General features: G+C 37.6%; 1 protein-coding gene across 3 annotated transcripts in view; it reads left to right on the top strand.

Annotated features, from left to right (window-relative positions):
* The window catches only part of SMAD5 (SMAD family member 5), a 30293-nt gene extending 14476 nt beyond the window's left edge, over positions 1-15817 (top strand). For all 3 annotated transcript variants that reach the window (XM_084295055.1, XM_084295053.1, XM_084295054.1), the window contains 6 exons: positions 3535-4169; positions 5361-5612; positions 6819-6938; positions 7544-7765; positions 10277-10533; positions 11776-15817. In XM_084295055.1, the coding sequence (XP_084151181.1) occupies positions 3767-4169; positions 5361-5612; positions 6819-6938; positions 7544-7765; positions 10277-10533; positions 11776-11919 (1398 nt within the window). In that variant the 5' untranslated portion in view covers positions 3535-3766 and the 3' untranslated portion in view covers positions 11920-15817. The remainder of the gene's footprint in view (positions 1-3534; positions 4170-5360; positions 5613-6818; positions 6939-7543; positions 7766-10276; positions 10534-11775) is intronic.
* Positions 15818-16057: the final 240 nt, after the last annotated feature.

The following is a 16057-nucleotide window of genomic DNA, read 5'->3' as shown; positions in this document are numbered from 1 at the left end:
GCCCCAAAATCTAATTTTGGCGCAGCAATTACTTCTTTCTGTGTTCACCCATTGAAAGCCCCCTCATTTCACCTCGTGCAATGCATCGCTTTTAGTCTATAAAGACTATAGATGTTTTTCTCTGAGGGTGATGCACTGGTGTACTGAAGTCTTGCCTTGTTACGTGCACGTGTGAGCCTTTGAAAGAAATTGGTTTTAAATATAGTTGATCTGGTGAAGCGGTTCCTAGCAGATGCCACGATTAGTTAGAAGCCTTTCAATAATTAGGTGTTGGAATTACATCAAATGCAAGTAAATGTTCTAAATGTATTCTCAACTCATTCAGAAATTTTAAAGTCCTAGAAGAGCTGTAGTTTCCACGTGAAAATGTTCTGTTTCTGTGCACGAATTCCTGAACCTACTGCTTTGTGACCTTAAATGGCTTCAAAGAAGGAAATGCTTTTACTCTACAAATAATTTATGAAGCTTCTTAATGCTAGTTTGTTTTCATAATAAAAAGCTGTAAACCTTCAGTATTTTTTGTTCTGGAATGAACTTCCAGAAGGCCTACAATAAGGTTCAGTCAGTGTCTCTTCCACTTCTGAAAGCCTATTGGTATAGGAGTCTGTTGTAGGATTTCTTTTTTGCTTCCACCGCTCTTGAACAGGTAAAAACACACTTGAGCAAAAGAGTCTAGAAAGCCTCATGGGCTGACAGAACGGATTTACTGTAAATGATATTAATGTTTTTGACTTCAGCAGTCTCATTTTTCATAGTACAAGCATGTATGTGGAAACAGTTTTCTGCTGAAGATGAAACAAATCAGATCAAATTGTTAGGATGCTTCAGGGATACTCGTTTTACTAGGTTTTGCTTTTGTTGACAGGGATTCAGACTTACGTAAAGTTTTGAGAGCTAATTATATTACTTCAAAAAGACTTTTTCTGAAATCATTGTTTATGAGACAGTCATTTATCAAAATTCTCTTGACTTGCCCTACAAATACCAGTTATTGTAACGGATTGCTTTAGTAGAACTGTTCCAGCTTTCTTTGCTTGTAGTTGCTTGTTTATTCTAAGAGAATAGTTGTGGGTAAATGTGGGTAAATGACGTTGAAATGATAGACAACCAGTAAAATTTTGTTCCTTGTTGTTCCACGTTACTGTTGTGTTTGAAATACTACAAAAAAACCCAAAACACAACCATAGAATAGAATCAAACATCAGTAAATCTGATTGCATAGTGTAGATGGAGCAGCTGTCATGGAATAGACCACTAGCAGGAGACGAGCATTTCTTGAAATCTATTTTGAGCTTAACTGTAGGAATTTTTAGTGTATGCTCTGCCTTGATGATGCTTAAGATTCTTTGAAAGCATAGCTGAGAAACAGAAATAGAAGTTTTTAATTGTCTTCTCGCTGGTCTTAAGATTGTAGGTGGGTTCATTTCCTTTTTTAGGGGTGTGAGCAGCTGTTGAAATCGTCCAACTATTGAATGTACCCAGGGCTTGGAAGTAAGTTAATTGTCACCATAAACAGCTTTTACTTTTTAGAACACTAAACTTCTAATCTCAGTAAAAGAATAAATTCAGTCTGTGTTCTTGGCCAAGTTTCTTCCTTTATGTATTTCCTGTTACTTTGAAGGGTGCAGAGGTTCTCGTGTGTAATTGTTCTAGGGAATGAAATTTCTACTGAAGATGCTGCCACATCCTTATGTTGCTTCAGAAAGTTGGTGATATCTTACTGCTTTTTTTCTTTCCTTTTTGCAGTACCTTCGCCTAAGGACTGCTGAGACAGTGAGAGACATCTGTCTTTTAAATTTCATTTTGTTTTTGTTCATTTTTTTCCCCATTTTTTTCGTAGTATTGAAGAAAAGCTGAAGAATCAAAGCACCACCAGTGGAGTTAAGCTACTGGCTGAAATAAGTGGATTATTTTTCCTGCAAAAATCATTTATAAGATTTTAAACTTTTCATGATAGCCAAGTGTCCTTGGGTCTGTTCCCTGCTTTCCTCACTTTTTGACCTCCCCAGTAGAAAACCTAGAACAATTACACGTGGGGCAGTACAAATGTGTTGCCAGGGGGTGCTTGCTGTACCTTTGGCTGGTGATGCTTACTGCTTGCTTCAGCACTTGTCTTGTGGTTGCAATAAAAAAATGCAATAAGTTGCTAGGGTTATTGAAAGGCATTTTTTGGTCCTTAATTCTGCTAAAAGAAAGTACCCATCTGTGTCTTTAAACGTGTTTTTAAATTTGTCTAAACGTGTAGGAAAGCCTTATCAGATAACGTTTAATTAATCAAAGATGGGAGGAGAAAAGATCCACTTGATTAAATGTAGGACTCTAAGAGAACCAACATAGAGGTTCTTAAATCTTCTTCTTGTCCCCTTTTTCTCTTAGGTGCAGGTTTGGTGTCCTGAGGTATGTTAGGTGTTTTAATTCACCATGGTTTATCAAAAGTTGAGAGACAATGTTGTTTGGCAGTCTCTGTAGCAAGAAAGGAAACATCTTTTGTTATTGACATCCTTTCTCTTAGCTCTGCTCTTGCTTTTTGCCAGCTGCTCATTGTCTATACTTGCTTATTTAGTATTCACCAGAGATTTTACAAGTTCTTATCAGTTCTTTGCCACGGCACATCATTTCCTCTTGTCATCCTTACTCCTTAATTTGGGAGGGGAGGCGGTGTTTTAAGGATTTGCATGAGAGCTGGTGAGTGGTAGAAAACCCCGCCATTCATGAGCACCGCGTGAGTTGCACAGCATTGTTCTGCTCCTTCTCCCCTTTCTGGGGCACTTGGTAGTAAAGGTTACGTTTCTAGGACTTACTGCCATGCCTTCCCCCCTCCTCTTTTCTGGGGAACGGAAAAGATTTCTTTATTTCTTGCCAACAGCTAAAAATATCCAGTGCTTCAAATATTCTTCTTAGAAGATAGAAGGAAGTGCAACATAAAAATAGCCATAGCTGCAAAGATTGCCCACCTTTCTGAATGGCTCATGAGGGATGGGTTTGGGGATGTCTTAATACTCTTTAAAAAACATGGAGCACCTAATCAGAGCTCAAGAACTAGTAGATGCTTTAGTATTTTCTCCTTTTGATAAATGAAGATCCGTTTGAGAAGCTGATTATTTCTCTGGAGTAATGGGTGTGGAGCTGCTGCTTCCACCGTGCCTCTTCCTTGTTTCTTGGTAGCGAGTTTGTCTTCTTGTGAAGCACCGTGACAGGGATGTAACACAAGTTTTAAAGCATGTTTCCCAAATTTGTTTTTGGGAAGAAGCTCATGGATTTAAGGAATGGTTTGAAAATATTGCTGACAGAAACCGTGCTGCCTCTTTGGTCCTCTAACTGTCCTTTTTCCCACTAATCAGAAATGCAGCAGCTGGGGATTTGATCACGTTTTACTTTATTCAGCTGTAGGCAGAGATTCTGATAGTTTTCGGGTTTTGTTCTGAAACAAAATCAGATGCAATGGCTGGGGTTGAAATAGGAATTATTTTAATATCTGCTTTTTTGTTTTGCCTTATTCTTTACTAATTGCCTGTTTACTCATCTTCTTAATAGTGCTAAATTGGAAGAATTGATCGTTATTTCTGATGTGAAGACTTCATCACTGGCATCTATGTTCGTTTGTCAGCGTCCAAGAAAGAGCACAGTTCATCAGTGGCAGTAACTGCTTTCAGTTACACTGACATTTGTTTGAAAACAAGAGGAAAAACAACCAAAAAAAGCCCAACAACAACAACAAAAAAAACAACAGACAAAACCCAACAAACCTTTTGAAGACTTGTGTCAAATGACGTCAATGGCCAGTTTGTTCTCCTTTACTAGCCCAGCTGTAAAGCGTCTGTTGGGCTGGAAACAAGGAGATGAAGAAGAAAAATGGGCAGAAAAAGCTGTTGATGCCTTGGTAAAAAAGCTGAAAAAGAAAAAGGGTGCTATGGAAGAACTGGAGAAAGCCTTGAGCAGTCCAGGACAGCCCAGCAAGTGTGTTACCATCCCCCGTTCTTTAGATGGACGACTTCAAGTTTCTCACAGAAAAGGCCTTCCCCATGTAATTTACTGTCGTGTTTGGCGTTGGCCTGATCTCCAAAGCCATCATGAGCTGAAGCCATTGGATATTTGTGAATTTCCTTTTGGATCTAAACAGAAGGAAGTCTGCATCAATCCATACCACTATAAGAGGGTGGAGAGCCCAGGTATGTTTGAGCATGGCTATCTGAAAGCTGGACAAAATCTCCAGGAGCCACTTGTTCTTGGCTTCAGTACTATACAATGAATTAAATCTGGTGTAAGAGGGAGTTTGGAAGAATAATGTTCAAAAGTATAATTTTCCTGTAGGGTTATGGTGAGGTGTGTTGTCCATTCTGTACTGGTTTTCTTGGTGGCAAATCATGCTTTTCCCCCAGCCTGCTACCTTAAATGTTAGTGGTGAAGTCCTTATTTACCATCAAGTAGGAAGGCAGTAATTGACAGACCTTGTTCTCTTTGAGACATATGTTTACAAACTTCAGTCTTTGCAAGGAGATTGGTAGCATTCTTTCAGGGCTTTAATATTCATTAGTGAGTGACAAGAACCGAGGGGATTAAAAAAATTCTGGGATTTGGTGCTCCCCACTTGACTCCCACCAGTGAGCAGCAAAGTTGAACAGAACTAGGAATGATCGCTTAGATCGAGGTAGGTACCACGTTTGTGGCAGGTTGCAAGTCTGCTGTTAAGACACATTGCCTTGGGAGAAGGTGAGGAGGGAGGACTGTGGTTACGAGTGGGAGAGAAGAATTAGGTTGCTCTGGAAGGTGTGGTGAAAATGCCTTCCGTTGTTCCACGAAATGGTTGCATCTCTGCTGCAACTGATTGTTGTGCTCAAGGGCTCTACTCTAGCCCTTGAATTCCAGACTTCAGTCAGCACTCTTGAATTTAAAAGTTCAAACTCCAATTTAGCAATAGTTGTCTACTGTATTACAGATTGTCTTCAGCGAAAAGGTCTAAATGTAGCTATATAGTTCGACTGTAGTAATATTGTCTGGATTTCTGTCTGTACTGCTTTGATTGTGCACAGATATAGTGGGTTTTGCACTTCCAAATCAGTACTTCGTTACACGCTGCATGTGAACTCTTTTTAATAATAATAAAACAAATGGCTTCTTGTTGCATGAAATATAAGTGTACTTCAGCTCTGTCTTCTGCAAGGGTAAAGTTTTAGGCCGTGATAAAGTGTAATTTAAAAATGAAGGAGAGAGGATGGGGTGTTGTCATGACAGATGAATCCTCTTCTCTCCACACGTACCGGTATTGAAATTTTCATGGCGAGCACATGGTTTATATCCTTTTCCTTCTAATTCAGTTTTTAATCGAAGTTTCTCTGTGTTTTGTTTGCTTGCTTTTTCAGTTCTACCTCCAGTGTTAGTGCCTAGACATAGTGAATTCAATCCACAGCACAGCCTACTAGTTCAGTTCAGGAACCTAAGCCACAACGAACCACATATGCCACACAATGCGACATTTCCAGACTCTTTCCAGCAACCCAACAGCACTCCATTTTCCATTTCGCCAAACAGTCCCTATCCACCTTCTCCAGCCAGCAGCACTTACCCAAGCTCCCCAGCTAGCTCTGGACCATCTAGTCCGTTTCAGCTACCAGGTAAGTACACGTAAGCATAAATGTGAACTTAATAAAAGTAATGGAAAGGTTTTATTGCAGTGCTAAGACCTGTTGTGACTTAACTCAGGAATTTGTGGTACTTACAATAAATTGCTTTGTTGCTTGCTTGTTAAGGAGTTTTAATCTTGGATTCGTTGCTGATTAGAGTTAATTGTTTTATCTTTCCAAATATTCTTTGTCACAGATACTGTAGTAGTGAGTTATTTTGCACAGCTTCAATGTAGAATAACTGACACGCTTTAGAAGAATGTCAAGCATTGAAAAGAAAGCTGATGCCACAGGCTTATCAAAAAGGTGTTTTCAATGTCTTTCTGTGAATGAGAACACTTAAGTGTGGTATTTAACTGGAAAAAAATGGAACAAATTCTCAATGGGACAAGCTTAACTGATTTGGGTGAAAACGAGGGGAAAGCCTGACTGAAAGGGGCAAAGGGAAGAAGCCATGTTGAATCTGTCTGATTATTGGTGTGATTTAGAAAGCTGCGGAGGTAAAGAATTACAGAATTCATCTTTCCAGGAGCTCAGTGACCTCATCTTGTTTCTCTCTGACTGCCCATTGCTGCAAAAAGAGTGTCCAGTCAGCACGATATCCCTCTTGAGTGGGGAGTGACCGAGATCAGTAGTAAGGATGATATCCAGAGTGAATTTCTGAAATAAGGGGTAACTGTGTTAGTAGACTAACTGCTGCTGAATGGAGGGAGCAATGCAGAGATGCACGCTTGTGCAATGAACTCAGCCTACACAAGCAGTGAAAAAATAACTGTCTGGTATAGGCCTTCATCAGGCTATAGCAAATAACATTAGTATTTCTACCTCTTCCTCGTTTCTTTCTGAGCAGAGAGAAGCAGTGGGTACAAAAGCTAGTGTTTGTGGTACTAAAAGTGGGAGCTGTAGTCGTTTTGTCCAGCTGCAGAAGTGCAGTTATAAAAAACAAACAAAGAAAAAGGTGCATATCTTAGTTTTTCTCATGTCTAGCCTTGTCTCTTCTAAACTAAGAATGTAGCTGCTGAAGAAGTTTGCTGTAAAGACAGCTGGCTGTATTGTCTTCATGTTACTTTGAAAACTGGTCCAAATGTTTTAATATCTCCTATTAAAGAATATTTTAATGCGTTTACAACTGTAAAGTGAATAAATAAATAATTTTAAATGGTTGAGGTTTATTCAGTCTTTTTTTTTTGTTTGTAGCTGATACTCCACCTCCTGCATATATGCCCCCTGATGATCAGATGGGGCAGGATAACTCGCAGTCTATGGACACAAGCAATACAATGATCCCTCAAATTATGCCAAATATATCTACCAGAGGTAAGTTGTATAGTATGTAAAAGTAACATTGTTTGGTTTCTTAGTACTCACAACCAAGTTGAATGAATAGCTTCAAATGATGCAATAAATCTGTGTTGATAAGTGGAAGTAGTCCAAGAAAAACTGGAGTTGTAACAGTAAGAACTACGAAGCAAAACTTGCCTTGCTCATTTGCCTCTCTTGCTTTTAATGCCTCAGATAAGTAGTATGGTTTACGATGAATTGAACTTTTTCGTTCTCAGAATTAGGGTTTTTCCTGCTACTTTTGCTTGCTGTCAGAATTCTATATTCACAAAGGCTCTGAAAATTGCCAAAATAGCAATAATTAAAAAAAAAAAAAAAGTGGAAGGTTTCACCGGGTATTAGTCATTTGTGTCTTTTGTGTGTTTTTCTTCTTGATATCAGACTTAAAATAGGAAAGTGATTAAAATCAACAGACAGCTGAAATGCGTGAAAATAATTAAGACTAATCAGGACTGTTCTTGCTCATCATAAAAGTTGGCTAAGGTGTTGATTATTGATATCTTGGAAGACTTACTTTGCAGTTTTAGTTTTGATATTTTGACAGTTATGTAAACTGTTATTTCCATTTTGCTTATTTTCAGATGTTCAGCCTGTTGCCTATGAAGAACCCAAACATTGGTGTTCGATCGTGTATTACGAATTAAATAATCGTGTTGGAGAGGCTTTTCATGCATCTTCTACAAGTGTCTTAGTAGATGGGTTTACAGATCCCTCCAATAATAAAAACAGGTTCTGCTTAGGTTTGCTCTCGAATGTTAATCGCAACTCAACAATTGAGAACACTAGACGACATATTGGGAAAGGTAAAGCTTTGTCATATTATACATGATTAGGAAGCTAAAGTCTTGTTTTTTTACTTCTTCTGTTCTTGTTTGTGAGTAGTCATTGTTGCAGCACAGAGAAGCTGAAGTATTCTGTGGTTTATTATCTACTTCTCCAGTATCTGAAGACAAGTTACTTAGGCATGGTTTGTTTCTAATTGGTTTAGAAATGGCATACATTTTTCTTTATTACTAATTTAAAAATTTAACTCATTCTTACCAATCTATAGTGTCATAGGGGCTTTTCGTTATGGTTAATGATATTCTGTATGTAGAAATTTTTATTTCAGCACCAAGAAACACACTGCAGGACTTCTGAAGTTTTATATCTGCTTCGTAAATCGAATTCTTCATACCACTTTACAGTATATCAAAGATACGCTTTTTATTTTTGTTGTTCATGCAGGGTATTACACTGCTGTCTACAGTATGTTCAAATATCTTGCATAAGTTGGCAGCAGGACTTTGAAGTGCTAATGTAAAACTGCAAGGGCTCATTTGTCTGAGTGAATCCATGGGTGTGTATGTGTGTGGGAGGGATTCCTGGAGACAGCAGGTTTTGCAAGATCTTCTAGTTTTCCCGTAATGTTTGGCTGATAGCATGTATAGATGCGCAGTGTTCATCCTTGATGGAATGTGCTTGGATTATCTTAAAATGTAGTGCTCCCTTTCTGAGCATGCCCTTTTTTGTAATTAACTGGTGAAGTCCTGAGAAGAGAACCTGATTTCTATTGCACCGATCCAGAGGCCTTTTTAGCACCTAAAATTGTTTGATATGGTCAGGCTTCAGCTTTCCAGATGCAAGTCACTGTTGCTGATAGTGCATCTTCAAGGCCTGTCCTGTCCCTTATGAGGCTTTTAATTAGAAACTACTATAAGCATGGCAACACTTTTCAGTTGTTTTGGAAACTGCCAGATGTATATTAATACTTTTTAGAAATTTATCTCTGCAATTCTGTTGTCTAAGAAGGATTAATATAAATGAAAAACAACTCATTTTTTCTGAGGTAGATGGGAGTAGGGGAAAATTACTGTCAGATTTTTTTGCTTTGACCACTTTTGATGGTACTGGCAGAGAAATGTTATATTTAAAATGGATCCAAGATCACATAGAGTAGTAGAAACTACAAGTAAATCTGGAGCTTTAAAATGCTGTGTGTCTAGTACTAGTTACTAAGCTAAAACTGCTTTATAGTAGCATTCCTGAGAAAAATTCAGATTGGTTTGGGATAAAAGATAATGTGTGGCTTTTGTTTGGAAGGTCTTGGAGTTTTTTGCCTCACAAAAAGTACCCGATTCTATCTGCTGAACTTCTTGTGTAGACATACTGTATTGCAAGCACAAATGATTTCTAATTGTGCATTTTTGTTTTGACATATCAGTGTTCTTCTGAGACTGTTATATTATACAGCTCCCTTCTTTTTATATCTCTCAGTAGGCCTTTACCAAAAATAATTTTGCTAGCAAGTGGTGGTGGTCTCTGTGCCATAAATAGGGTTGTGTAGTGAAGATGTATTCTTGCTCACCCAGATTTTCTGCCAGCTGTTTATAGTTGATCAAGCCAAGGGTTCCTCTGTGTAAACTTCATTCAGCCGTAGTCCTAAATGGATCTAGCAATGTTCACAACAGTTGTTGCTGCCTGAAAGATCAGCTTGCATTTGTTGGCTTGCTACAGCCTCACCTGGTAAACGATGGCATAGTCAGCAGTTGATTCTCAGAGCCTTTCAAGAAAGACTTAACCAAACTGAACTAAAACACAACTGTATGGCAGTGGTGGGTGGGGGAAAGGGTGAAGATGTGGTGGAAAAGTGGCAGTGAGCATCCGCGGTCAGGCACTGAAAGGATTAGTGGCTTTTATGTTTAAATTTTGAGTCAGATGTTGTATGTAGTAGGAGCTTCAGAATATAAAGAGAGGGAATTATTTATGTGCATAGCTGAAACCAGGCAGTTATAATAAGTCTAGGGTCTACCTTGATTTTTAAAGTCCGTAAAACCTGATGTTATTTAATTTGTACAGATAATGGGACTCACATCTGCCTTTGCTTGAAAAAATAGGCTGAAAATCCGAGCAGACTAGGGATGTACTTTCTCATTCATGTCTATCGCTACCCCTGCACCGAAGACTCTTTTATTTTCTTTGGAATTCCCATGGGTGGAAGCCAACAGTTTTTTAACACTGCAGTTTTAGAATCTGCATAAGTTCTCTAGGAAACTAGCTTGAAATAGCTGTTGACATGGGAGGTAGTTTTTTCATTCTGTTCTGTAGTTGACGAGAGAAGGACATCTAGTGGTTGATGCATAATGAAGCCTGTTGTATTTTGGAATGGAAATGTGTTACGCTGTGGGCATAAGACGGTTGGGACAAAACAGCTTTTTCAAAAAGCTTGTTAAACAGAAAATTTACCTAGTTGTCTCTGATTTCAAGGGGGTTAAGCACTCTATTTTTTTATTTTGAAAAAGAAAAATTGAAACATTTTTCTCTTTTTTTTCAAGGTGTTCATCTCTACTATGTTGGTGGGGAAGTCTATGCTGAGTGTTTAAGCGATAGCAGCATATTTGTACAGAGCAGGAACTGCAACTACCACCACGGCTTTCATCCAACAACTGTGTGCAAGATTCCTAGTGGATGCAGTCTGAAAATTTTTAACAATCAGGAATTTGCTCAGCTTTTAGCTCAGTCTGTCAACCACGGATTTGAAGCAGTATATGAACTCACCAAAATGTGCACCATTCGAATGAGTTTTGTGAAGGTAAAGAAATTATTTTGGGGGCATTTAAACTTATTGTGGATTTGGGTACTCAGCAGTAATTTACAATAGCACCATAGCGATGTAGCAAAGCAGTTCTGAACCTGATTTGCTTATTTTCAATTTTAAAATACGTTGAAAATGCTGACTTAGGAGGGAGAAATGAAGGAAATTAGGGTATTGGTGCCTGAAAAGAAAAAGCACAGTTTGCCTGTTGAACATTGGCTATGTATTCAGTTACTCTAAGTATTCTGGACAAGGTTTTAATCATTGTAGTTACTCTAAAGTTACTAAAGGAGATTTGAGCTAGTGCTCTGAATCTGAGCAAAATAAACTACAAGAGCATTACAAGAATGTGAGTAGAGAGGAGCGTAAGTGATTGAATAAAATTGTGCAACTCCTTCAAATAGTTTAAAAATTTAACAAACAATTATATAACTGTATTTAATATGGAAATTAAATAATTTAAATCCAAGAAATCAAACTGTCCTGTTATTCTCACAGTAGTGTTTCCTCAAAATTGATTGTCCCTCCAGTTTTTGTCACATTGTGTCCAAAAAGAAAGCTTGATATGAAGTATTCAAGGTTAAAATGAAATGAAGCAGGAAATCTTTGTTCCATTTATAAATTGACATGTTAAAACCAATGGAATTCTGTGGATCTTGCCTCAAGGATCTTTTTGTACCCATTGCACTTGCTATTTGGCCTGAGTTAGTAAATATGGTAGGGCTCCTGGTTCATTCAGGTTAACCAGATATACCATTATATACGTTATACCTTGTCCTGCTCTTTAGATACATGTCATAGTGCTGCCTACAAACCCAAATGAACTCCAGGTAGTTAAATACTGCATAAGCACAGGATGAGACACGTTTCTCAAAATCTTACAATTGTTTGTTTTGCCAGTGGTGATGAACAGTGTTCAGTTTGAGAGTGTGGAGGACAGGGAGCAGGAGGGAGAAACAGAAAAGAGATGCAGTTATAGCTAGGAGTCCCTCTGGAGCTCACGTAATGTCTCTAGATCTAGCAGAGGAGACTTGATTATGGCTTCTGAGCACAGCCTCCCTACCACTCCTTACAAACCTGAGTTTTTTTTCTTATCTATAGATGATAAGATTTGTTGCTAGATTGTGAGTTACCTTCAGATATATATCATAGGTTACTTTCTAGTGCTTGTTAGTACAGTTATTTCAAAATGTGAGTATATTCTCAACTTGATTTATAATATTTTGTTCATTTTTATAGGGCTGGGGAGCTGAATATCATCGACAAGATGTCACGAGCACCCCATGCTGGATAGAAATTCATCTTCATGGGCCCCTCCAGTGGCTGGATAAAGTACTTACACAAATGGGTTCTCCTCTTAATCCCATCTCATCTGTTTCATAGTGCTGAAATTCTATCTTCAGCATTATTTTTAGTGAACTTGCTCCAACTCTAGAGAAACTTCCAGTATGGATACTGTGAGCTGTATGGAGAATGGATCTTATGGTTTAACTTTTTTTTTTTTTTAAATCCCGTTGTGACCAATTCAATTGTGTATAGCTGATCAGTTTTACATTTCAATTTGTTCTTGTGATGCTTAAGTGACAGTTGAGCCCTAAGGGAAAAAAGTCTATTGAAAAATTCAGAACACTTTTCCCCTACTTGGAGTAGAACTTAAACAGGCATATGTCTTAACTGGAAATTTTTTTTCTTTTTGTCCTGTAGGGACAAGAATTATGAAGACTGACTTCAGAAAAATAAATACATATCATAGTTTGGGATTTTTTTTAAACGTTTATAAAACTGTTTGAACATGTGCAGCTCCAGCTTGCAAGCTGTATTTTTAGTTTAGTTGCTTAACAAATTAAGGTTGACATCTGTCATAAGCAAAATTAGACTATTATGGCTAATTTGCCTCAGATTGAACAATGATTTTTTTTTAAGTGTACACATGAAATATACTTTTTACAAATATTGGAGTGGTGTAAAAACACTTGTCTATTGGAAAATGCTGTCGTAAACACACTGTATATTAATGCAGAGTAGCAGTTCTTAGCCTTTTCCCACTTCAGTTTTGTAATATTGCTTTTAACCACCATTTTAAATAGTAATTGATACAAGATAAACATCTTGCACGTTTCTGGAGTAGTAATTCTTGTTTTGCTTTGATTTACACTCATGCCGTTTGGATGTGGTTGCCAAGGCCTATTTCTTTTTAGGTACCTTTCTCTATTTTAACATAAACACTACAATTTGTAAATGCTTACTACTTTTTCGAAGGAATAAGTTTTTTGTTTTCTTTTCGGTGTTCTAGCTGTTTATTTTACCTGTCTGGAATTGATCTGTGTTAAGCTTTTTAATCTCTCAGTAGACATTATGCAGTATTAGTGATTACACTATTTAATTCACTTTCAGTATGAGTTTGAGTCTCTTTGAAGACTGTGAGTGGCTTAGCAAATTAGTAACTGAATGCAGAAGCTTTTACTTCCAGATCATGTAATTTAATACAGACCTGTTGGTAATGACCAAAAGTAATCACTTCTTTGTAGCCTACATGAAAAGTGGTCTTGAGCCTGACCTTAAAGGCAGGTGTTCAGTCAGAAGACTCAAAACTGTAATTGGCAGCTTTATGGAATTCAAGGACTGCATTAATACGATGATGAAATTTCTCTGTCATGTAAGGAATCCTGTTGCCTGTACTGTTGTATTACTCAATTTAAACACTGTACTAAACACTAAAAGAAATCAGTTAAGTAACACATGCATAGTTTTCCCCTTTTAAATAATTAAAAAAAAATATGAGGTTGAAAGAAACATTCTGAGAATTAGAAGTTAATTATGTACAAAGTGCCTTTGCATGCAGAACTCATTTTCTTTTTTACTCTTTCCCTAACTCCACTTCAGGAGAGAGTTCAGTATTTGGGGGAGAGACTAAAAACTTAAAAAATGCAAATACTCACTAAAAGGTGCATTGCAGTTAACTACTGCAATCCTGAGACATCAATTGCTTACACAAGTTCTTTTGTCTTCTGTTGAATGACAGTTTCTGCTCAAATGTGGAAATCATGCATCATATGGTACCTAAGTAACAGATCATCTTAAAGGAATAAAGTTGTTTACGTGTCATTAAAATGTTTCTTATGAAATGCCTTAAAGGAATAAAGATAAACTGTAACACTTCTGCAGAACCCTAATGTTCTCTTGTACAGGAATTTCTATATTACTTGGTGTTTTGCTCTTTTTTTTTTTTTTTTTTAAACCAGTTTCTCCAGTGTGTTTAAAAACAAACAAGTGCATCTTCAGGAGAAGGGGAAAAAAAATCAATGTTTGCCACTCATCTTTGGGGCCTTCTCTTTCATTCTTCGGGATTGCAACCCACAGATGGTTCTGCTGATTGAATAAGATGCAAAGTCAGTTGGCCACAGGATCATACTTGCATTTTCCACTCCCCAGACCCGGCTTTTGTCAAGTTGCTGAATATGTATATTTGACACTACAGATTTATTTTTTTTTCTGGATTAGCTTTTATAATAAATGTCATGGCACGTTGGATTAAGGAAAGATCTCAGTTGTAGGTACAAGATCTTGCTTTATCCATAATGTTTTTCACCTGGCTTCATCTCTGTTCACTTGTTTGGATGTGGCCAACTAAATGACTCAAGAATGGGTGCTGAAGTGGGAGTTGGTGAGTCAGAGCTGCTGCTTAGTGCTAGTGTTGTGGTTAGATTGGCTACCCATGCAGTGAACCATAATTTCTGCAATACTCTCTAGTTAACCCACTTCTAATGCTGTCATTAAGTGCTAAAGTACTCTGGCATTTCTGTGCTTGTGTACATATTCTTGATCTGTAATATATGCAGTGCTGGGGATATCCTTGTGGCTGCTGATTTTGCTGGGGCAGGCTTGCAAGAGCAGACCAAGTAAGATTTGCCTATATTCTGCTTCTCTGTTCCTTTTAAGTAGGACTTTTTTGACAGCTTCTTAGCAAATCGTGTGCACTACTGGTTCATGGTGGTCCTAATCCTGCTTAGTTTATCTGTGCTGCTGATACAAAATTCAGGTGTCAGTGCATGGATGGGTTGGATGAGAACTGTGTGACACTAATTATGTTTCAAGTGTCGTGGTAGCAGAGTTGCTGCTTCTGTTGCAGCGTGCTTGTGTATAAGTCACTTATCCTAGATGGAGGGATGGAGAAATCGAATCAGCCAGTAGTGTGGTAGTGGAAGATGGAGCCTTTCCAGTATAGCCCAGCTTAGACTGAACGTTACTCTTCAGTGAAAACTGTTTTGGCTTTTGTAAGTGTAAGTATTTTCTCCTTTTGGGGCATGTTTCTACTTTACAACCAACCACAGCATTAATTAACAGCTTTGGCAATACCAGTAAAGAGCCTGAACCAGGCATATGCTGAGGTCTTCTGGGTTTGCTTTTATAGTCACTAAGATAAGATAGTAGCTTGGATATTCCTTCTCTAAGAACATCAGTCTTGCTGGCAGTCAATCCAGCACCTTGTGTAAGTATTACGTTCATTTAATTGCGTTAGGCATGACGTAGTTATACACGAAAAGTTGACATTGGGTTATAAAATCTATAGGACCAAAGGAAACCAAAATAAAACTTCGAGTATGGCTGACCGATGAGAGACAAGCCTAACAAAACAGCCCGTTAGTCAAAACAGTGATGAAACAGCCTACACATCACGATGCAGTGTGGAACTGTTTAAAATATTGGAATTCTTCTGGTTTTTGCCTGAAGCTATGACTTTTTTTTTTTTCCCCACAGTATTACAGTGTGAAAGTTGTCAGTTCTTGGACAGCTACTCTTGTAGTGGAAGTCTAGACAAACACTGAAATGTGTCAAGCTTTTTCCTTAGTTTAAAATATTTTTTTTTTTCCAGTGTATTGTTTGAGTTGCCCAAAGTGTTGCTAGTGATGGTCTTTAGAGAAGCCAACAAAACATTTGCTAAATGTTTTGCTTCAAAAGACAAAAATGTGACTAACTTCTTGTAGTTGTGAAGTTTCTGTTTAGGAAGGAAACCCATTCTGAATTGAAATCAATAGACCAAACCATCAGATTACAACATAAATTTGCTTTATTGTGCTGCTCCATAAACCTGCTTCTGTGTTTGTTGCAAGCATAACCTTTATGCTTTTGTTTACATTGTAGGAAACACAGTTCTAGCAATGAGTTTTTCATTTAACTCTAAACATCTTTTTATTTTGTTAATTTTAAAATTACTAGTTTTTGCTATGTTATGTTTTAAAGATATTTTTTTGCATACTGCTGCTCATATTTCAATAAACAAACGAAAAAAATCTGCAGATTTTTCTGATTTCCTTTATCTGTATCTCAGTATGGGTTGAAATACTTATTTACAATGGTTGCTTTATATTGAGTTCTTGCAACTCACTGCTGATGCCTTACCATGTACCTGTTCCTCCTCATACAAATGTGATGTTGTAATTATAAAAATGTTTTTCTATAGCTTTTTGCTGCACTTCTCTCAGAAACATCAGCCAGCCAAAAATTCTGATTGCAGGAATTA

Source organism: Netta rufina (genome assembly GCF_964035555.1).
Source record: "Netta rufina genome assembly, chromosome: 14".
In the NCBI taxonomy this organism is placed as follows: domain Eukaryota; kingdom Metazoa; phylum Chordata; class Aves; order Anseriformes; family Anatidae; genus Netta; species Netta rufina.
This window is presented reverse-complemented; position numbering and strand designations above follow the sequence as displayed.